The 23,960-nt window shown below is 45.6% G+C and overlaps 1 protein-coding gene across 2 annotated transcripts in view; it reads left to right on the top strand.

Annotated features, from left to right (window-relative positions):
- Positions 1-23,960, top strand: part of UGGT2 (UDP-glucose glycoprotein glucosyltransferase 2) — a 135,634-nt gene that overhangs the window by 2,682 nt on the left and 108,992 nt on the right. For both annotated transcript variants that reach the window (XM_077343895.1, XM_077343894.1), the window contains exons 2-5: positions 2,011-2,093; positions 8,099-8,229; positions 11,629-11,741; positions 17,596-17,770. In XM_077343895.1, the coding sequence (XP_077200010.1) occupies positions 2,011-2,093; positions 8,099-8,229; positions 11,629-11,741; positions 17,596-17,770 (502 nt within the window). The remainder of the gene's footprint in view (positions 1-2,010; positions 2,094-8,098; positions 8,230-11,628; positions 11,742-17,595; positions 17,771-23,960) is intronic.

Raw genomic sequence — 23,960 nt, 5'->3', positions numbered from 1 at the left:
TAGTCTTGTTAAATACATCTCCAGTCAGTTAAAAGTTGCTATCTAAGTGGCTGTTAATACAAATATATTTGAGGGTTACTAGTTCTTTCCTTTCAGGTGAACAGGGATCCCCAACATGGCATTTGTAGACACCATAGCACCCACCAAGACCTTTTTTGGCTCCTGCAAAGTGCTTTTAGAGACTACATTGGGCTTTAGCCCAGCAGAACATCAGACTGGCCATTGGAGATCTGATTGGCTGTGCATACTTTTTAGAAGTCTTTAATGGCAGCCGCCACCAAAGTGTTGGTTTTATTGCCTCTCACTCCTCTTTCCCAGTCTATTTTAAAAAATAGATAATCTTTTCCCCTGCACATGGGCTCCATCCGTGTTTGTGTATCTGGCTCCACCTCTCATGGCAGCCATTTTATGGTTGTTCCAACGGCCTTGTCTCAGCAGTTTTGGGCCTATGTCTGAAGTTCTGTGCTTTCCTGTCTATCTGCGCACAATTCAAATCAGGTACAACAATAGAAAGGACTTAGACCTCATTTTTGCACCATTTTTCTGACATGGAATGACTCCAGGGAGCATTATTTGTCTCCCTGAGGACTGTGTGAGTAGTGATGAGGTAATGTTAAATTTCCACAACTAGGCAAATAATAAATAATACCATCCTATCCTGGTCGGCTCAGTGTGGTTTACAGCAGTGGTCCCCAACCTTTTTATCACCAGGGACTAGTCAATGGTTTACTGAGGCCCATGGGGGGTAGTCCTTTGCCGAGGGACGTTGCCACCGCCTGAGCCCCTACTCCACTTGCTTTCCCGCTGGCACTCCTGACATCCCACCGCCTGCTGGGGGCACTGCCAGCAGCAGCTGCGCAGTGCCACGCTGAAGGGGAGCCCCAGCCATGGTGGCAGCTGGAGAACACCAAAGGTGAGCCGGAGGCAGAGTGGCAGGGCAGCCCCTGAAGCAGCAGCCAGAGAGGAGCCGCAGCCTGGTACCGACTGATCCACAGACCGGTACCGGTCTCCGGACCAGGGGTTGGGGACCTCTGGTTTACAGCATTTTAAAAACATACAAGTAATAATGAAATATATATATATAACTATAAAATGACAAATCCTGTTATAACTACATCCCTGGGGGAGTAGGTGTTTCCAATGGGGAGGCAAGCATTTCATGGTGATATAATCTGGCCTTAACCATAAGCCTCGTGGAACAGCTCAGTTCTGCAGGTATTCTGGAATTGTGTGAGGTCATAGAGGACCCTGATCTCTTCAAGCAGAGTGTTCCACAAGGTTAAGAGTTATGGCTACGAATAGGGGGAGCTGAGTTTGATTTCCCGCTCCTCCACAAGCAGCCAGCTGGGTGACCTTGGGCTCTTCATAGCCTTGTTGGAAGCTGTTCTCACAGAGCAGTCCTGTCACAGCTCTCTCAGCCTCCTCTTCCTCATAGGATGCCTGTTGTGGGGAGAGGAAGGGAAAGCAATTGTAAGCCGCTTTGAGACAGTGAAAAGCTGTGTATAAAACCAACTCTTCTTCGTCTTCTAGGGCCAGGGCTGAAAAATCCCTGGCCTTGGTTGAGGCCGGTTTTATCTCTTTGGGGTCAGGGACCCTAAGCAGATTTAACTGGGCTAATCATAAAGTTCTTTAGGGATATAGGGAAGGAGGCAGTCCTGAAGATATATTTAAGAAAATAAAACAACTCTCAGTATTGTCCCCTTGGTGTCATTTCAAGCCAGGAAAATGGCATGGCAGGGAGGGTTCAGCCTGTGTGCCTCAGTCACGTAGTTTAGCCCTGGGGAGAGCTCAGCTTGTGTGCCTCAGTCACATAGTTAGGCCCTGGGCCTTAAAGTGCTTTCTTTTGAGTAGCACTTCAGTGCTAACCTTGCTTTCAGATGATTTTCATTTCTGCTTTGAGAGGTATGGTAGACTGCAATGTTATAACTTTTGGGGTTTTATTTCCTCAAATATGGATGGATGTGCTGTAAACTCTTTCAGTGGACTAACAACTATGAACCTTTTTAACAGCGAATTCATTGCCGAAGAAAGCAATCAGCAATTCTGGCAGTTTTTGGAAACAGTGAAAGAATTATCAATATACAAAGAAAGCGGTAAGTGATTTTTGCTATGTCTGCACTGGCCAACATTTACGTAACTTGTACCTCGTAATGCTAGAGGCTGCATTCTGATGACACAACCAACCTCTATTGCTTATGGGTGTGAAATTAGTATTTTGTGCTCTTGTGCTACTCTCCCTTGGAGGCAGAACATGACTGAAAGCTTCCTGAAATCCTGTGTCCTCCAGCATGCTCTTTTGCTTTGTGTAATGGTAAAGACAAGTCATGTTATTATTTGGTTCGGTTACAATATCCAGTTTGGTGTAGTGGTTAGGAGTATGGACTTCTAATCTGGCATGCCGGGTTCGATTCTGCACTCCTCCACATGCAGCCAGCTGGGTGACCTTCGGCTCGCCACAGCACTGATAAACCTGTTCTGACCGAGCAGGACTATCAGGGCTCTCTCAGCCTCTCCCACCTCACACGGTGTCTGTTGTGGGGAGAGGAAAGGGAAGGCGACTGTAAGCCGCTTTGAGACTCCTTCTGGTAGAGAAAAGCGGCATATAAGAACCAACTCTTCTTCTTCTTCTTCGTAAATTTATAAGCAAATACTTTGTGCTGTTTTTGCATTTTATCCTGCTTTTCCTTCTTAGCTATTAGAGATATTTTCCTTTAAAAAAACATTCCGGCATATTTTTGATTTAACAAAACCAAAAAACAGACATCTCAGGGCATTTCAGTAGCCTTTTAATGTAGTAAAATGCTTACCTTATGAAGTCGTTATATCCTGGCCCCTCCACATGACGTTGCCAACATCCAGCATCTGGGCAGTAACCGGCCAGCTACATCCTCCATTTTAAAGCGCTAATTCAGGGAATGCATAAAGTGGATTTTCCAAACTATTTAGCACTAGCTACTGGAGAGCAACCAGCAGAGAGGACGTATGGAGGCTCAAACATGCTAACGGAGCTTGCCTCGTCCCGCCATCACACCTGCCTCCCTCTTCCTTGTTCCCGGAGATGGTAATTTCTTACTGGTATATGCAGAGGTGTGCAGCTGCACCTTCAGTAAGCCCAAAGCTACATTCTGACAACAAACCCTCTGCAACCAATCCATGAAGGTCTGGAAGACAGTGGTTGAGAGACAAAAGAAAACACGGCTAAACACAAGACTTGACAATGCACTAAACCCACATGTTTGACTGTGTGTTTAATTGTAGGGAGGTCTCCAAGGGCAGGAGTAGTCAACCTGTGGCCTTCCAAATGTTCATGGACTACAGTTCCCATGGGACCCTGCCAGCAAATGCTGGCAGGAGCTCATGGGAATTGTAGTCCATGAACATCTGGAGGACCACAGGTTGACTACCCCTGTCCAAGGGGATACAAAAATTCTGCCTTTGGGGTTGATGTGTAATGGTTGTTTTCACATGGAGGCCATGACGATGTCACAGTCACTACACAATGACCATGCCTGAACCAGGATGTCGGACATCACCTATCTATATGTGTGAAGTGCTGCCAAGTTCTATCTGACTTACGGCAACCAAAGAAGGGGCTTGCCTTCTTCTGCAGAGCCATGCTTGCTGGTCTCCCTCCCAAGTACTGACCCTGGTTAGCTTCTGAGATCTGACAAGATCAGGCTATACTATGCTGCCTTCCCTCCCAACCTCAGCCACAGAAGAACCAAACACACTAATAGGTTGGATCCACTGGCAGATGTGCTGGGGTCATTGTGCTAGAGGAAATGTGAACCCCTCCCCCCGATAGATGAGCCCCTTGTGCTCAGTTAAACTCAGCTAGGCCTGAAACATTTCCCCACTTATGCAAGGCTTTGTGCAAGCAATTTCTGGGTGCTGTGAGATATGGAGAGGAAAGAACTGCACTTAGCCTGTTTGCGTTTCTTCTCATCCATACATGGATCCAAGCCATTGTAGTGAATGATACTAGACTGATACTAGACACAGAAGAATATAGCACAGACTGTAGTGAATGATGCTAGACTGATACTAGACACCTGAATATAGCACAGACTGAACCTGGAGAAGCTGTGTCCATCTTACTGTTTGTAGTTGCACTAATGTTTTTAGGATGCTATTGGAAGGAAGGGAGTTTTGGACTTGGTTAATCAACCCCCTCAGTCTCAGCCCTCAATCACAACCAGAATGCTCTGTGCTTAGCCAGGTCAACACGGCCCTTGTGAAATGTGCTTGCACCGTGTTGTTGCGCAGACAATGTTCTCCTTCAAATGTTTAGTCCTTAAGGATTTGCCCAGGTGTTCAGTCAGTATTGTTGCTATAATTATTTGCGAAGCAAAATTATACACTGAAACACTCAGTGGGGAAAGGGCCTGTTTTCTATCCTTTGTTTATCCATTCTATCTAGTACCAGTTTCTGGGCTTTCTTTTCCTCTTACTCAACAAATAGCCAGTTGACCTCCATTTTTCTTTTTATTTTGGCTTCGGCATAGCAGTTTGTATTCACGATGCTTCAGGCCTTTTGTCTTTTATCATCTTTCACTTCAAAAATAAAATCAGAGTCCAGTGGCACCTTTAAGACCAACAAAGATTTATTCAGGGCGTGAGCTTTCAAGTGCAATCACTCTTCGTCAGACTATGATCCTCTTACATGACAGGAAATATATACCAAAAATCAGTTCTGTTACATCAGTAGACTGTGTCACAACCAAATATAGCCAATGATAATCCTTTGTCAAAACAGCCAATCAGTCCCCTGGAATTCATTGTACTTTACAAAGAGAAACCAAAGTGTTGCTGGTAGAGAGATCAAAGGCTATCACCTCTCCATATGTTGCTTACTCCATACTTGTATTACATACTTGTAATACATACTTGTATTACGGTTACAGTTGTATGGAGTAAGCAACATATGGAGATAGCCTTTGATCTCTCTACCAGCAACACTTTGGTTTCTCTTTGTAAAGTACACTGAATTCTAGGGGATTCATTGGCTGTTTTGACAAAGGATTATCATTGGCTGTATCTGGTTGTGACACAGATGTAACAGAACTGATTTTTGCTATATATTCCCTGTCATATAAGAAGATCATAGTCTGACGAAGGGTGCTTGCACTCGAAAGCTCACGCCTTGATTAAATCTTTGTTGGTCTTAAAGGTGCTACTGGACTCTGATTTTATCAAGTTGGACACGGTTAGCATGAATAGTGAGATAAAAAACCTTTGTCCCTGTTGAGTCCTGGGTATGTCATAGTATTGAGTTTTGTAATAACTTGCATTTCAGCAATCTCCTATTCTAGCCTGTTCTTGAAGTTCCTTTGCAATACAACAGCTACTCTCAGGTCTGTTATTGAATGTCCTGAATGTCCTGGAAGGTTGAAGTGCTCCCCCACAGGTTTTTCAATTTTGTGGTTTTTGATGTCAGACTTGTGCCCATTAATTCTTTGGCATAGAGTTTGACCTGTTTGCCCTATGTAGAGAAAAGAATTAATGGGCTCCAATCTGCTCCAATCCCATGGGTGACCTGTTTGCCCTATGTAGAGAACAGGGGGGCATTGTTGGCACTTGATGGCATATCCTAAGTTGGAAGATGAGCAAGTGTATAGGCCTTTGATGTATAGGTGATATTGTTGGGTCCAGTAACTATGGCAATGGAGTGTATATGGCTGCACAGTTGGCAACTGGGTTTGTTGCAAGCTCTAGTACTAGTGTCCATGTTCACATGAGATGCTGCATTGTTGTGGCTGAGGAGTTGTTTGAGATTAGAGGGCTGTCGGTGTGAAAGAAAAGGTTTTACCCCCCAGTGCTTGGGAAAGAGAACTGTCATTATTCAGTAGAGGTTGTAAGTCACTGATGATGCGTTGTACTCCCTTGAGCTGAGAGCTATATGTAACCACTAGTGGTGTTCTGTTGTTTTCTCTTTTGGGTCTGTCTTCTAACAGGTTTTCTCTTGGTATTCTTCTGGCTTTGTTAATCTGTTCCTTGACCTCACTGGGTGGGTATTTTAGTTCCAAAAAGGGTTGTTGTAGATCATTTAGATCCATGGGATTGGAGCAGATTGGAGCCCATTAATTCTTTTCTCTACATAGGGCAAACAGGTCAAACTCTATGCCAAAGAATTAATGGGCACAAGTCTGACATCAAAAACCACAAAATTGAAAAACCTGTTGGGGAGCACTTTAATCTTCCAGGACATTCAATAACGGACCTGAGAGTAGCTGTTGTATTGCAAAGGAACTTCAAAAACATGAGATAGGGAGATAGATAGGGAGATAGATAGGGAGATAGATAGGGAGATAGATAGGGAGATAGATAGGGAGATAGATAGGGAGATAGATAGATAGGGAGATAGAAAGGGAGATAGAAAGGGAGATTGCAGAAATGCACGTTATTACAAAACTCAATACTATGACATACCCAGGACTCAACAGGGACAAAGGTTTCTTATCTCACTATTCATGCTAACCTTGTTCAACTTGTGTATCCATATTCCTCACTATTTACAGTATTTGCTGGCGTATAAGACTACTTTTCTCCCCTGAAAAACATGCCTCTAAGTGGGGGATCGTCCTATATGCCGGGTGCACTTCAGTTGGGATAGACATAGCTGCCCATAGTGCTGTAATGTAACAAACTCTATATTTTGAGTGGAAATTTTGGAGGGTCGTCTTATAGGCCCAGTCGTCTTATAGGCCGGCAAATACGGTATTTTATTTGTGATAATGTGACTGTAAGATATGGCATTGTAGTGGAATTTTGACTTTGACTCCCTGGCCTTGGGATAGTTACCAGCAACTCCCTGGGAGGACTGTCTCACAGTTGTATGGAGATGGATGGAGCAAGCAACATATGGGGAGGTGAGAACCTTTGATCAATGATAAAAGGCAGTTTGGTTTCTCCCTGTGTTTTTGTAAAGTGCAATGAATTCCAGGGGCTTGATTGGCTGTTTTGACAAAGGATTATCATTGGCTGTATTTGGTTGTGACACAATCTAGTGATGTAACAGAACTGATTTTTGATATATATTCCCTGCCATGTAAGAAGATCATAGTCTGACGAAGGGTGCTTGCACTCGAAAGCTCCCACCCTGAATGAATCTTTGTTGGTCTTAAAGGTGCTACTGGACTCTGATTTTATTGTGCTACTTCAGACCAACACGGCTACCCATTTGAATCCATCTTTCACTTCATAAGTGATATAACATCATATTGTTAGCTGTCGTGTACTTGTTTGGTTCTTTCTGCCTCTCTGGAAGAGGTGAGAAAGGGAGAGGTAATGTTGGGAGGAGGGTCAAAGGTCTGCACTCTTGAAATGTCTTTCCCAGTTCTTTTTCTTCATGTTGTCCTGTAGCCAATTTTGGCACCAACAGCTGCTTCAAGTCCTTCCTGTCTCTCAGAAATACCTGAAAGGTAACTGGTGTAGTCACAGCCATCACTGTGTTTACTTCAGGCTCTGTATTTATGGACAGACTTATGGATTTGATACAGATTTGTCCAACTGGGCCCAAGTGCCTCGAACCCAACTTATTTCCCCCACATACACAGCTCCAAAATAGGGCAGATCTCCCCCCCACACATACCTTTTTGGCTCAGGAAAATGGCCTGTGGGGAAAGGCCAGAGTCTCTCCTTCCCCCACCGAAGCTCCAAGTGGAATCAGGCTCCCACTGGCTGACTGTGAGGAAGTTTAGCCAAGTATGGGGAACTCCACCCAACCAACCACAATACATATGTTACAATACATATGTTATTTTGTGCCATATTGTGCTCCATTCAGAGTCCAATGCTTTTAATAACTGTTAATGTTCAGTGGTTATCTTTATAATATCTGGATCTCAAACAACCTGTCATAGCAAAGCAAAACTTAAGCACATCTTATGCTTTAGGGATGTTTGTCAGTCAGTACAATCCTCCTCTGATCTGCATTTGGTGCTGTACTGATAACTTATTTCTAGAGTGGGTAGCTCAAAATGTTTCATCTTCCTGTGCTTCAGTGGTTTTTAGTATCCAAGACTGTGTTATCTTCATTTGTTCACCATTGTGGCCAAATATTAACATCTGCTTGTATTTCTCATTTCTTTACATACAGTTTCTGAAAAGAATTATTACGACTTGATCTTGAAGAAAGCTGGCCAGTTCCTGTCAAACGTACAGATCAACCTGCTGAAATTTTCTCTCGCTTTACGAGCACATTCCCCAACTGTTCAGATGTTTCAGCAGGTGTGTAAACCTGGGTGGAGTATACCATGGGTTTAGGTATGAAAGATATCCACGGGATGGGCCACCATTTGCAAGCTAATTGGCAGCTACTTCATATGCCACTGCCTTATGTACAGGCCACTCTAAATAGTATCTGTTCCTATAGAGCAGGGGTGGGCAAACTGTGGCCCTCCAGGTGTCCATGGACTGCAATTCCCATGAGCCCCTGCCAGCAAATGCTGGTAGGGGCTCATGGGCATTGTAGTCTATGGACATCTGGAGGGCCACAGTTTGCCCACCCCTGCTGCAGAGTCTTCAAGCAGCAAGTCCTTTTTATGCAAAAGCATGGGGTATGGATGGGTGTTCACAAAACGTTTTGATGTAGTCCGAAAAAAATCCATGGCTGCTTGGTCACACTCTAAAGCAGGGGTAGTCAAACTGCGGCCCTCCAGATGTCCATGGACTACAATTCCCAGGAGCCCCCTGCCAGCGAATGCTGGCAGGGGGCTCCTGGGAATTGTAGTCCATGGACATCTGGAGGGCCGCAGTTTGACTACCCCTGCTCTAAAGCTACGGCTTGCCCTGAGGAGAAAACCAGCTTAGCAATGTAAAGTTGCCCTATGTTGTACCTCTTGGTAAATGTCTGGAGCAGCAACACTACCTTTTGTAAGAGGCTAGTTTGATTGGCAGCCATGTGGCCCAATAGGGTGATGATAATGAGAAGAATAATTGGGTGTCATTGATTCGCAGTCCATTGGCCCCCAGGAACAAAATTTCAGGGGATTGAATGTGTGAAAGTGTGAAAGTCCTACACTGTGAAGTCAGAGATTGGTCCGATATACTTCTGTTTGTTGACTGGTTTAAACTTATACTGTAACATACCCTTCAAATTTAGAATAGATTGCTTTTTTTATTGCTGGGGGTTGCATTAAAAAAATTACAAGTGAAAAGAAGGATTTTTAAGTGTTCTACAAAACACAAGTGCTAGCAGAAATATTCAGATGTTCAATAGCAATTCCCAGAAGCATGGAAGAACATCTTGAGATTTCCCTCTCTCATAAGATAGCTCTCCTATGGACTAAAATCCTTTTTTCTCATGGCGAAGAGCTCATGCTTGGTCTCACATCAAAGAACTGTGACTGGTACAGTCTCTTCTCCTTTACCCCTGCAGCACCAGGAGCCTCTTAAAAGCTGCTCAGGAGGGCCAAGGGTTTGAAAGAAAAACCAATAGAAATAAACTCCTGCCTTTGGTGGTTCTTCCACAAATGAAAAAGGAGCTCACACATGGGAAGAGAATAGTTTCTGCCAGTTACCCATTCTTGGTTGAAGCCTCCTTTGGTCTCAAGCGATCCTCAACCATCAAGTGTGGCTTTCTGGAGGGCAGGCCAGGAGGCTGCATCAGGAAGAGAAAGAGATCCATTCCGTGAACTCATTCTGTTCATGTTCATTCAGTCTGACCCAATGTCTTGGACTTTGTGGTTTTCAAGGAGTCTCCTAGGATCTGCCTCTCTTTGCCTGAACCCTTTTGCTGTGTGTTTGGTCGTGCAAGTAGATGGGATAATTGGTGGTCCATAATATAAGCATGTAAAAATGAGGTGTTTCTTGTCTTTGCAATTTTTTGCAAAGAAATTTTGCAGTTTTCTGTAATGCTACACCTAATCACTCTAGAGAGTCTATGTCTTTCCTTTAATTTATGGATAGTTATTACTCAACAGAGGTAGAAAGGATGTAAAATTGCACCAGCTCACCCAGCTTGGCAGGAAGAGTTATGCAGCAAAGCTGTTGAGATACGGACATGTCTAAAGTACATTAATGCCATAATTCAGGTAGATCTTAATGAGCATGGATTGCATAACAGGCATATTTGTAGCTTGGCAATGTAACACTATCTATGCTCTGTGGTACATTGCCATGCAAAGTAACAGGGAATGCAAATGTTTCCCCAAATATTTGTAGATATAAGAAGAGCCATGCTGGATCAAAGCAGTGGTCTCTCTGGTTCAGCAACCTATTTTACACTGTGGTCAACTAGTTATTTATTCACAAAATCGGTTAACATACATAATCTAAATACCATTTTAAAGCTATTAAAACCAATCCCCCAGAAAACAATTTTTATTTTATATTTATAATTTGATTTATATACCGCCATTCTCAGAAATTCTGGCTCATGGTGGTTTACAACATGTATAATAAAACAGTATAATCACAATTCATAAAACAACAACCCTAATAAAACATCCTAATATTGCTCAAATCCCAAGATGGTGGTAACAAATTTAATTCACCTTGACCTCTGCTATTGAATCAGATGTTGGAACAGCTGAGGATGGAAACACTTCAGGGCAGTTCCCACCAGTCTAGTACCTAAGCATGGCAACTGGGGGGCAGGTTCCAATTTCCCTGGTATTTATCTTCTGGGAGGTCATTTCACCAGGTAGGAGCCAGGACCGAAAAGGCCCAGGCACTGGTCAAGGCCAAGCATGCTTCCCAGGGGCCTGGGACCATCAGCAAATCTGTACTTGCAGAGCAAAGTGCCCTGCAGTGCGGTGGGCATAAGGAGGTAAGCGGTCCCTTAGGTAAGTAGGACCCAAGTTGTGTATAGCCTTGAAGATCAAAACCAGAATCTTGAACTTGGTCCAGAAACAGACTGGCAACCAATGCGGTTGCCTCAGCTGTGGCTGGCCATGGGGTCCTCCAAGATGAATTAATGAGGACCTATGCAGCTGCATTCTGTACCAGCTCAAGGACAAGGGTAGGCCTGCATAGAACGAGTTACAGAAGTCCAACCTGGAAGTGACTGTTGCATGGATCACTGTGGCAAGGAACTCTGAGGACAGGTAGAGCACTAGTAGCTGTACCTGGTGCAAATGAAAAAATGCCGCCTGGGCTACCTTCGTGATCTTGAGCCTCCATGGATAGTGAGGCATCAAGGATCATGCCCAAATTCCTGACCAAGGGTGCAGATGTCAGTTGTACCCCGTCCAGGCAGGGTAATCGGCCATGTGTCAGCTATAGTCCCCTCTTCCCACTTCCTCTCGTGGATGCTTTATTGGGGGGATGGGAGTTACACTGACATGTTCTGGTTTCTGGTTTTATATTCATGTAAGTTTTTAATGGGGTTTTGATACGGAAAACTGCCCCCCACCACGGGCCGGTTCCGGGAGTAGGTAATCAATATAACAAACAAACAAACAAACAAGGTTGGAGTCCTGAAATGCCTAGCGTGTTAGAGTTCCAGCGTGATAAAACACGCTGTCACTTTTAGGGTTTTAATCTCATTTTCTCCTCACGTACTCTGCACTTAGACACACAATGCGATAGCAGCTGAGGAGTTATTTTAATCAAAGGAAGGTGCATTACTCTAAGGATGCCGTGGAATTAAGCCAGCCGGGTTGAGTGTAATTGTTGAAATATTAGATTGCAGCTGATGAGCCTCCGCCGAAGGGCTGTGCCGCGTTTGTGGTTATCCATGGGAAGAGCACCTGTAAGGCTAATGAAATTAAGAAGTTTCTGACGAAGGCTGCTGCAAGGTAAATGCAATGGGCTTTGTTGCCTGGTGTATTTTTTCTTATTAGAAAGAACATGTGATACTGCAATATATAGGCTTTAAACATCTGGAAAGTGCATGCTTATGTTTGGTTTGGTCTAGTTGGTTTGGTTTGGTCTAGTGCTCCGGCATGCTTCAGCCACTTCGCCAAGTACCAATGGCCGAGGCAGCCAGCGCCGGGGCACGGAGGGGCCACCCACTAGCCGGCACCCGCATGCAGGCACAGAGGTGTTGGCTGGCGTGCCGCCAGTGCTGCCCCTCCATGCCGCGGCACTGGCTGCCTCAGCCATTGATGCTTGCCGAAGTGCGTCAGAGCACTCAATCAAAGTTTGGTCAAAGAAACCTCTGTGTGAAATGCTGTGATATGCATCAGTCACGGGCAGCATTTTGAGATCTTAGTATTGTTACACAGTATCATAACCCAGCTGTTTCTTTCTGGATCAATGGGGCCTTCCCATCTCTTATGTGGTTGCCGGCTCTGCGGTGGGAAATACCTGGAGATTTGCAGCAAGGACCCTCGTGGGGACCGAAGGTAGTTTAGCCGGGCATAATAGAGGAGCAAACCAACTGTGTCATTAGAAGGGAAGATATTGCAGCTGAAGCTCACTTACTTTGGACACATCATGCGATCAAACTCGCCAGAAAAATCATTAACGCTTGACATGGTCAGCGGCAAAAGGAAATGTTTTTGCCAAAGGATCCGCTGGCTCGACACAATCAAAGCCGATACAGGGATGGCCATGAACCAACTGAAAGAAGCAGTCAGAGACTGCATGACAAAGACTTTCCTATAGAATAGCCAAGGGTTGGACATGGCTGAACAGATTACATCATCATCAATGCCAAAGGATCTGCCCTCCATGCAGCCGTTTTCTCCAGGGGAACTGATTTCTTCCCTTTGGAGATCAGTTCTGATTCTGGGAGATCTCCTGGCTCCACCTAGAGGCTGATAACCTTGTCTTCAATGGCAACTATTGGTAAATGTCCAGATGCTCCATTTCTCTAGGCTGAATCAATGGAGACCTGCGACCTGCTATTATAGCCATGCATTTAAGCCCACAAAATATTCATTCACTTTGCTGCACTCCTGGGAAAACAGATTTGACTTTTGTGTAGTTTTTGGGGTTACTCAGAGGCAATCCTTGCAAAGACACTGGCTATTTTAAAGAATTTCTGCCACTCTTCTCCTGACCTGCTGCTTCCGCCATCTCCGTCTAATCAAATGAACTCCTTTGACACCGAAGGGTCAGTGTTCTCCAAGCACAGCTACTTAGGACCGTTTCTTCCAGAAGAGTTTCAGACAATTCCCCACTTCTTTGGGGGGACAGTTGCAGAGATTGTTTAATCATGCAGGAAAATGGTGCCCGTAAGTTCTCCCCAGCAGGAGTAAAAGCAATCTCAGAGGTGGCTTTTTCCAGTGAGAAATCAGCAGGGGAGTTTAAGCCTCCATTCCTGTCCTCATGTAATTTCCCTCTTTGGTAAGGCAATCCCTGCAACTGCATTTGCAAAAGAAAAAGTACATTATTTAAAATATATACAGAAGAAACAGCCGGGTGTAATGGCACCCGTCACTTCTGCCAAGGAGTGTGAAGCTCTGTTGTGGAGTTGTGTGGGGCTGCTTTCTCACAACATATTTATTCTTCAAATAAGATTGGGGGTGGGGTTTGGTTGGTGGATGGGTGTTAAAAATAACGGATAACTTAAATGTTGTTTTAGCAGGACATTAAGTGAGCACTGGTCGAACAAAATAGTGAAGGAGATAAATTTTTCCTGCTTTGCTGTCCCCCCCCCCTCCCTTCCCCAAGGAAACTTCAAAGCAGTCAAGCAAGGTGAAAATTCTCTGATCTCTTATCAGCTGCAGAATCCCCTTATGGGACCCTCTTTAATCTGCACTGCTCTCTGGTTCTCTGTATGCTTCAACTTTGATGTAGGCATTTACCTTAACTTGACTTTTTTTGGGTTCAGCATCTTTTAAACATTGACAGTAAGGATCAAGCTCCATGTGACATTGGAGATTTTTGCTCAGATCCCTTGATATGTGACTGAGCGATGAAAAGGAGCTGCCCCAGGGGGCTCAATGCAGGTAGGGGACAGGAAGTTGAGTGGGTTAGGTAGAGCCAAGGAAGGTCCCCTAGCAACAAAACAGCTAATGGGAGTAATGCTCTGAATCCAGGAATGGGAATGCACTGATAAAGTTAAGAATTGACAGATGTTAGGTGGAGGGGATTTAAACAGAGAAGGTTGGGTTTTGAGGTCTGGTTTAGCAGAAGTGCTACTATTTATCTTGGGTCGTGTGGATGTTCTTGTTCACTTTTTTAAAAGAAACCATCTCCTCTTTCATGGGAGCATTCCAAGCTTGGGTGGGTTCTCACTTGGGGACCTTGGTGCAGTGGAGATTGGCAGGAAATTGAAATTGCAACAGGAGAATGGAAACATCCTATGTAAGGTGGTGACTAGCCTCCCAGGAAATCTGCTACAGGGACTTTTACTGTCTGGTTTACCCACTTTACCAATGGTGCCTGTTTGGTGATTATAATTTCCCTCCTGTAGCACCATGAGCACAATGCATATTGGTTTGACACCCAAGCATCACAGGTAGTGTTTGAAAAAAGAGAGAGAGATTCTCAAATAAAGGTTTCGAAATGCCTACAAATAACTGGATATATTTTATACAAAATCAAAGTCACTAATTGCAATTTTCAAAGAATTCTTTAACTGGCATCAGAAATTAAATGGAATAAGGTAGCAACGAATAAGACATAACTTTGTGGGGGTTACAGTGTGGAATTCCCATTCCAGTCCTTGAAAGTCTCCCCCAGTTTCTGAAGACGAGCTGGTTCTTATATGCCGCTTTTCTCTACTCGAAGGAGTCTCAAAGCTGCTTACAGTCTCCTTCCCTTTCCTCTTCCCACAACAGACACCCTGTGAGGGAGGTGAGGCTGAGAGAGTCCTGATATTACTGAAAAAGAAGAGCTGGTTCTTATATGCTGCTTTTCACTACCCAAAGGAGTCTTAAAGTCGCCTTCCCTTTCCTCTCCCCACAACAGACACCCTGTGAGGAAGGTGAGGCTGAGAGAGCCCTGATATTACTGCTCGGTCAGAACAGTTTTATCAGTGCCATGATAAGCCCAAGGTCACCCAGCTGGTTGCATGTGGGGGAGTGCAGAAACGAACCCGGCATGCCAGATTATAGAAGTCCGCACTCCTAACCACTACACCAAGCTGCCTCTGTTCAAGCAAATCCCCTTTGATATGGATAGCCCAGGCAAGCCCAATCTCATTGGGTCTCAGAAGCTAAGCCAAATCCCCGGCTAGTATTTGGATGGAATTCCCCCAAGGAACACTAAGGGTCATGACATGGAGGGAGGCAGTGGCAAATGACCTCCAAACATCTCTTGACTGGCTGCCAGATGATCCTTGGATCCCCTGGCTCTACGACACACATGCCATATGATAAATAAATATTCCCCTTAATTTAGACTCATCTCTCAAATCTCCATTCCTCTTTCTTTAGCATATATAGCCCTCAGGAGGCCGTTTTGCAGATTTTTCCCCTTTTTGATAATGTTGGTGGTTGCATTTTCCTGTATACTGGGGAGACCCCCAAGTACGTAAAGAATTCTACATTTTATCTGTGGGTAGCCTGGTCTTGCTTCTTGTGATATGCTCAGAAGCCAGCCAGTTTACTATTCAAGAGGAGGGAACCCTTGAGGAATCATGGGTGAGGCTACTAAAGATGAGGAAGATTTCCTTTACCCTTTATAAACCTGCACATAAGTAAGCAAGCAATTGGGAAATGTGTAGCTGGGGTAGGGGGGTGAGGCACTTGAAGCTGTGTGCACGTACAGATGTTTGCATGTTATGGGCGGGGGGCGGGAGCGAGTTCCTCTTTTTTGATGTGGAACACATCTTCTGGCTCACTTCCTGGGATGGAAATGGGTATGGGCCATTGTCCATTGTCGCATCCCAAGGAGCGAGCCAGAAGATGGAGGTCATATGGCTGTGAAAGGAGATGGTACAGGAAGTTTGCTTACCCACTCTGGCCGGGATGTAACTGAATACTGTGCCTCGGGCCAGAAATTTCGGGGGTGACAATGAATACCTCGCTGTCTATGGAGGTGCAGGTAATGAAGGTAGCCCACCAGGCATTTTATCATCTCCATCAGGCAAGGCTGCTGGTGCCCTACCTGTCTTCTGAGCACCTAGCCATGGTGATCCACGTGACGGTCACCTCCAGAACTGAGTTCTGTAAATCACTGTCTGCAGGCCTGCCCTTGTCCCTGACCCGGAAATTGCAGCTGGTGCAAAATGTGGCTGCTAGGGCCCTCACTGGGACACCTTGGAAGGCCCATATCCAGCCAATGCTGAGGCAGCTGCATTGGTTACCTGTTGTAGCCTGGATCAGGTTCAAGGTTTTGGTTTTGACCTTCAAGGCCCCTCGCGGTCTGGGACCCACATATCTGAAGGACATTGCCCTATGTTCCCCACAGGGCTTTATGCTGTGTAGGTAGTAATTTGTTGATGTTGGCCCCCAGCAGCTCGCCTGGCCTGAACCAGGGCCAGGGCTTTTCCATTCCTGGCCCCAACCTGGTGGAATGAGCTCCCAGAAGAGCTCAGGGCCCTGTGGCGTTCTGCAGGGCCTCCAAGACGGAGCTCTTCCGCCAGGTCTATGGTTGAGGCCATGGCATGCAAGATCAGATCCCCTCCCCCCCAGAAGAGATCGCCACTGAGACAACCATCACTGCTGGTGGATTGCCGGCATTTGGAGTCCCCTGTGGTGCATTGGAAGGCAGCGGCTGTGGAGTTTGGAGATAGTTGCTGCTGGGGGTATTTTTTAATGGGGATATCATAATTTGTATTTTTTGTGGGGTTTTTATTTTGTAACCCGCCGGGAGCAGCGGGAAATAAATTGAATAATAATAATGGCTTCTAAGTGAGCTGCGTTGAAGGCGAGCTCATTTCTAGGCGCTCATATCAGGGTCCACTGGTGCTTTGATCTGGGCATCACTCTGCTACAGACCAGACTGTTCTCTGAGTGTTCAGATCTCAGGACTTGCAGGGCGAGATGAGAAGTCCTATTGTTGCATGAGATTTGGAAACAAAGACTCAATGTTGGGTAACCTGTTGGGTGTCCTGCCCCCCCCCCCCAACCACTGGTTGCGGATGGGGAGGTAGGGTGGTCAGATCCAGGTTGGGAAACTCATAGGGATTTGAGGTTGGAGACCAGGGAGAACTAGGACCTCAGTAGGTTACAATGCCACAGTGCCCACCCTCCAAAGCATCCATTTCCTCCAGGGGACCTATAATTCCAGGAGATCCCCTGGTTCCACCTGGAGGTGGCATCCCTAGATCGATCCTAAGAGCCATTTACACAGTGGTTCTCTTCTGAGTGTGTTGATTTCAATGGACCTAGAAGGGTATAACTGCATTTAGAATTGCACTTGTAGTTACTGGAGCTTGAATTGCTCATGTACTGGTGGCATTGCGTTCAACCCAATAACTGTAACACACAGTATTAAATAAGACTGCATGTTACTGGACAATAAAAATAAAGTAGCTTTTAGTGCTTTTTGCTTGCAGCCATGTAGCTTTTATTCCTGCCTTCCCAAAATTGCTGTGTGGCAAATGCCAAGTCTCATCTGTAGTCTGAAACTGGAGTTCAGCCCTTTTTGCAACAAGGTACAGCAATTGCGATGTTCTTTCCTTGCATTTAAGTGTTTTTCCCCCCCAATTGTTCAATGACCAGGAAATACAGTAAAGCCTCTTTCTTCTTCTGCAACACTCATTCGAGCGTCATTCACTCTGAGCTGAAAAAAATTATTTGTTCTTAATCCAAGGCCCAAGCCATATCTGTTCAAAGGAGATCACAAGTTCCCCACGCTCAGTGAAACGGGCCCAGTGGTGATTCTTTATGCTGAAATGGGCACAAAAGACTTTGCCAAATTTCACAACGTTTTGTCCGAAAAAGCACAAAAGGAGGAAATCATTTACGTTCTCCGTCATTTTGTCCAGGTAGGTGTGTATGGGAAGTTATATAACTATTTGTCATTTAAAGTTAAGTTTCTCTACACTTCTTTCTGATTTTTTTTTCCCAGTGTGCTTTATTGTTGCATATTATGTTCACCCCTCCCCCAATCTTTTAGGTCACACTTAAACACAAAAGGGGGGCACTGTGGGACACAAAGAATATTCCTGATTGAGGACTTCTGTATCGGCACTGAGCATGATCAATGCTAACTGTGGGCTGCAACTGGGCTTGGAAAGAGTTTTGTACCCTCCTATTGTGAAGGAACATGATGAGCACTAATAGATGTTTGCAGCAGTGCAAACAGATGCTACCAAAAGCAATCCTCTGAATTAATCAATCAGTTTATTATGGTTTATTAACAGCCACAATATTTGAAAATTCAGCCATACAAAAAAATCTGGATTAACAAGATTAAAGTTAACACGGCATTAAAATGAATACGAAGCATTGCAAAATGGTTAAGATTAATTAAATTAGGCCATCCATCCGTACTTGGCAACCTTCCATGTCAGCCTCTGATTTTTGTCAGCTAACACGATTGATGAAAGGGTCATTCAGCCAGGATAAGAAACCAGGATGGGATTAGTAAGAACCTCTCTGATCCTATGGTACAGCATACAGTCAAAGAAAACATGTTCCAGAGCAGTGGTCCCCAACCCCCAGTCCGGGGACCGGGGCCGGTCTGCGGATCAGTTGGTACCGGTCCGCGACTCCTTGTACTCCTTCCCGGCTGCTGTCTCGGGGGCTGCCCTGCCCTTTGGTGCTCTCCGGTGGCCACCGTGGGTAGGGCTCCCCCTCAGCGTGGCACTGTGCAGCTGCTGCTGGCAGCACCCCCCAGCGGACGGCGGGAAAGCAAGTGGAGCAGGGACTCAGGTGGTGGTGACGTCCCTCAGCAAAAGACTAGTATGGGCCTCAGTAAAATTGTCAAGCGTTGACTGGTCCCCGGTGATAAAAAGGTTGGGGACCACTGTTCCAGAGCAATGGTTCTCAACCTTCCTACTGCCGCGACCCTTTACTACAGTTCCTCGTGTTGTGGTGACCCCCCAGCCATGAAATTAAATCAAAACTGATCAATGGTGTGAAGATCCATTGGTCATGATTGTATATTAATTGGTTTTTTTCCGGGGTTTCTCAGTTCAGTTCTGCCTCTTGTCCCACCATGCCGATCTCACTCTTTTCCACTGCTCCAGACAGACGAATGCTCTATCTCAATCTACCCTGCAAGGCTGTTGTGTGGATGACCCTCCCAGGCCAAGCTACTTGCCCTGCTGCAACCCCTGTGAAAGGGTCGTTCGACCCCCAAAGGGGTCCCGACCCCCAGGTTGAGAGCGACTGATAGAAATCTGGAGCTTCCACTCCACATACACAGTAGGCCCACTAAGGTTGCAAACTAGCAGGGGAAGTTGCCTTCAGGTCACCAGGTGATTTATGAGTACCCTTGTTGGGATTTCTATTTTATTTTTTGTTTATTTAGATTTTTATACTGCCCTTCCATACAGCTCTGGGCAGTTTACATAAAACATTGTAGAACATTTACATAGAACATATCTTTGTCCATGGTTCCTCCTTATTATATTTATGTAACCGGCCTCAGGGAGGAGCGAGTCTGGCTGTCTGAGTTAGAATAAGGTCAATCAGGATCGCTGGCCGCACACTGATTGGCCCTGTCCTTTCAGCTCCCACCCTCCCTCAATGAGCGTTCTCAGTTCACCTCACAGATGCGCCTGGCTGCTGGAGCCAGCATGTCTGTGAGTCTCTGCCGCTTGGGCTCCAGGTAATCGGCCACAGCGGGGGGGTGAAGACAGCCCTTCCCCACGGCCTGCCAACCGCGTTGCAGGGAAGCTGCCGGGGGGGGGAGGGGGGAAATATCACTTCCCCGCGACCCGTCAAGCACACCCGTCACTTCAAGGGGGGGGGGAAATCGCTTCCACGCAGCCCACCAAGCGCGCCCGTGCTTGCCGCACCACGGAGAAGTGGTGGCGGCAGCAGGAGGGAAGCCCTTTCAAAGCCAGTTCTTATGAATGGGCTTTGCACCTAGTAACAATATAACGGATAACCATCATGATTTAACATGCCAACTAAAACAGCATTTCAACATAAAATTTTAGACTTTTATCCTGTCATTCCCCAGAAGGACTCAGGATGGCTTACAAACAGGATTAAGATTCAGGTAATCCAGTTGCAAAAACCTATGGCCACCTCTTCCTACATTTATTTTGTTCTTTATTACATTTATATACTGCCCTCCCCTGAGGCTCAGGGCGGTCTACGTGAAACAGCAGAACAGAACAGTACAGAGAAATTAGTAGCCATAGTAATAACAGTAGAACAAATCATACTGTTGAACGCTAGAACAGTGTTAAGTATTAAGATGGATTTCTGCATTTGGAGTGAGTACTTAAGGCAGGGGTAGTCAAACTGCGGCCCTCCAGATGTCCATGGACTACAATTCCCAGGAGCCCCTGCCAGCGAATGCTGGCAGGGGCTTCTGGGAATTGTAGTCCATGGACATCTGGAGGGCCGCAGTTTGACTACCCCTGACTTAAGGTGTTGGCTACAGGTAGACTTTCAAACAGGGAAGCTGGCATCTTCTCGATGTTAATTCTGATCCCAACCGTAGGTCTGGCGAAACAGCTCTGTCTTACGGGCCTGGTGGAACTGATCAAGGTCCTGCAGGGTCCTGTCATCTGGCAATGGTTCCACCAAGCCTGGTTGAGGCCAGTTTCACCTGTGTTCTACCATGCAGCAAGCTTAATGCCATCCTCCAGGCATAGACAGATCAAACTTAATATGCGGGAAGAAGATTTAGGTCTTAGGGGAGCAGAGTACTAAGATCCAGGCAGTTCTATCCGTGCCAAGTCTACGTAGCCAAGAGAAACAGCAAACATTCTTTGCTGCCTGTATTATCAAAAAGGACATTAGGCATTAGAGGGTAGGCATCCAAAAATATGCATTGGGTTTCCATGACTACAAGCCTCTATCACCCTCATTGTAATGGGAGCCAGGTTGTGTGTATTGCAAGGGGGGGGGGGAGTCATCTAATTTTGTTCAAAGCTATTAAATGCATTAAGTTGATTAATTTTACTTAAAAGCTTCAAGCGTCTACCAGTTTGTAGTAAACTAATTTATTTTGAGCAAAGAAGCAGCACCGCCTGGTGTAGGCACAGTTTGCCCATACCTGATTTCAAAATATCGCCCTTGTTCCTACGTGAAATTGATTTAATTCTATTTGTGGCATTCAGTCCCCAAACAGAAAGGCCAAACTGCGGCTGCAAGCTGGTCTTAGTTCTGCACTCAAATCTGTGTGGGCTGTTCACAAAAACTCTTGACTGGCACACATATAGAACATACAATTCAGACCCTGTTGGACCTGGGACAGAATGCTCTGAGAGTCCATATTAACTTATTACAACTACCTGTTGCAATAAAAGTCTGAGTGTAAATCCTTTGCTCTTTCCAGCCATACAGCATCCAGAATAGAATCTCCCAGGTGAAATTTTCCTAACGTTTGCTTTATTTCATTCTCAAGGTGACAGCAATTCACACTAGTTTAGACAAGTTTAGATAAGGTACCTCTTATAGTGTCACATTATACGTTGACTCATCTGATTCAACGGCACTTCCGTCCTTCTGCCAAAGAGTTCAGGGCCGCTTACATGCCTCCTCTGTTCTGTCCTCAGGGTATCCTTGTAAGTTGGGCTATGCTGAGAGAGAGTGGCTGTCCCAGGCACTTTTGGTGACCTTCATGAGTGGGTCTTGCCACTTCTAGCCCATCATTTCAGCTATTGCACTACACTGACTCTATATGCTATTCACACCGGTAGCATCTTTTCAGGGTCTCAGTATGCTTTCTTTCCGGAGCTGCTTTTAAATGGAGAGGCCAGTGGCCTAGGGCAGTGGTCCCCAACCACCGGTCAGCCGGTACCGGGCCGTGGCTACTCCTCATACACCTCCCTGGCTGCTGCCTCAGTGGCTGCCCTGCCACTCTGCCGCAGGCTCACCTTTGGTGCTCTCCAGCGGCCACCATGGCTGGGGCTCCCCCTTGGCATGGCACAGTGACCCCCAGCGGGTGGCGGGAAAGCAAGTGGAGCCGGGGCTCAGGCAGCGATGACATCCCTCGGCAAAAGACTACCCTCCCGGGCCCCAATAATATTGTCAAGTGTTGACCGGTTCCCGGTGATAAAAAAAGTTGGGGTCCACTGGCCTAGAGAATAAACTCCATGGAACTCATTGGGGCTTACTTCTGAGTAAACATACTTAGGAATGTACTATCAATATGCAAAGCATGTGTAGTGGTTATGGAGAACTGGGTTTAATTCCTTGCCCCTCCACATGCAACCAGCTGGGTGACCTTGGCCTAGTCCCAGTTCTCTTAGGGCTGTTATCACAAAGCAGTTCTCTTAGAATTCTCTCAGCTCCAGCTACCTCCCCATAACAGACAGAGGAAGAGAACGGTGTTTGTAAGCAGCTTTGAGACGCCTTCAGGAAGTGAAAACCCGGGGTATGAGAAGAAACCCAGCTCTTCTTCTGCTTCTTTCACAGAGATATTGATAAAATGGTTCATGCACAATCCCCATCCCCCCAAAAAAACCCTTTTCAAGAAATAGGATTTAATAATTTGCTGTTTGTTCTGCCTTCCTATTAATTTTTTTCCCTTCAAACTGTAAGCTGTAGAAATGCTATAGGGTTTGTTGCTGGGTTACTTATTTATTTGGTTTATAGACTGCCATTCCCCAAATGGGCTCACGGCGGTTTACATCATAAAAACATCAAAACACAGTAAAACCCCCAATAAAATCTTCCCATCTTAGGATTGCATCACAAAGACATTACATCACAAAGGCAGCCATGGTCACAACTCCGATCCCATTCCCCCTTGTTCAGCCTGGTGGGCGAGATGACTTTCAGTGACAGTGGGAGCAGATCTAATCTGGTATTGGAGGAGATCCTCAGTTGGACTTCCGGGAGACTGCCCTGGCCTCAACCATACGCCTGGCGGAAGAGCTCCATCTTGCAGGCCCTGCGGAAAGCTGGCAACTCCGGCAGGGCCCTTAGCTCTTCCAGGAGCTCATTCCACCAGGTAGGGTCCAGGACCGAAAAGGCCCTGGCCCGGGTCAAAGCAGAATCTGAACAATCTATCCCCAACTATTTCCCTCTCTTTGACCTGATGTAAACTAAAGAACAGTATATAGTTGTTGGAAAGTTTCGTATCAGAATAGGGGCATTCGTTCCTGTGTTTGAAAACACAGCAGTTTCCAAACCACGTGCAGTAAGATGACTGTTGGTTGCCTCCTGGATCACACAGCAGGGCTCTGTACCCTTCTGCTGCCCACAGTGTGGTCAGGATCAGCCCTTGCATTGCTCAGCTCTTCCTGCTCTTTGGCTAAGCAGTTTAAAGCGGACCTGATATGGCTTACAATCCTATGACCCAAAGCGATTGTCTGCTTTGATCTTAAGAGACAACTTTCAGTCAATTTGGCTAAAAACTGTGAAATGCAAATTATCACAGCTTGGCTTTATGGAACAACAGCTAGCCTTCATACAGCAAGATCAAGCTAAATCCATAATTAAACAAAGGGTCAAGGACATCAGTCGGCAAAGGGATCTAGCCAAAACACCAGAATTTCTGTGTCCAGATAGGATCCGATACACGCTTGTTCCAGCTCCATACCTGTCAGACCTAGAACTTATCACCCATAGAAGGGCCTTCGCCCAAGCAAGATGCTCAGCTCTACCCACTGCCGTGCTGGAGGGGCGTTACCAAAAGAAACCCCTTGCTCAGAGACTCTGTCCTTGTGCCAGCGGATGGATAGAGTCAGATGAACATGTGCTTCTGTTCTGCCCCATTTATGACACTATCAGACGCACCTTTATCCAGCCAATTTTGAACACTTACCTGAGATCTTCCACAAAGGAGAAAATCAAGGTACTGCTTCAAGACGAAGATAAGCAAATAACTCTCTGCACAGCTAAATTTTGCACCGCCGCCATGAAATTGCGTACTCGGTATATGGATCAAAAAATTCTCTCTGATCCAACCTTATAAGTACAAAGCCATTTTTTTTTAAACTGGTAACTTAAAGTATGTTTTAAATACTGACTATGATGTCAGACTTTTAACATTTTTATAGTATTGGCAGTTTTCCTGCTTTTTGGATTGTCTTAGTTTTAACT

This window comes from Paroedura picta, chromosome 6 (genome assembly GCF_049243985.1).
Source record: "Paroedura picta isolate Pp20150507F chromosome 6, Ppicta_v3.0, whole genome shotgun sequence".
Taxonomy (NCBI): Eukaryota; Metazoa; Chordata; class Lepidosauria; order Squamata; family Gekkonidae; genus Paroedura; species Paroedura picta.
Note: the sequence above shows the minus strand (reverse complement) of the source record. Positions and strands in the feature narration are given on the sequence as shown.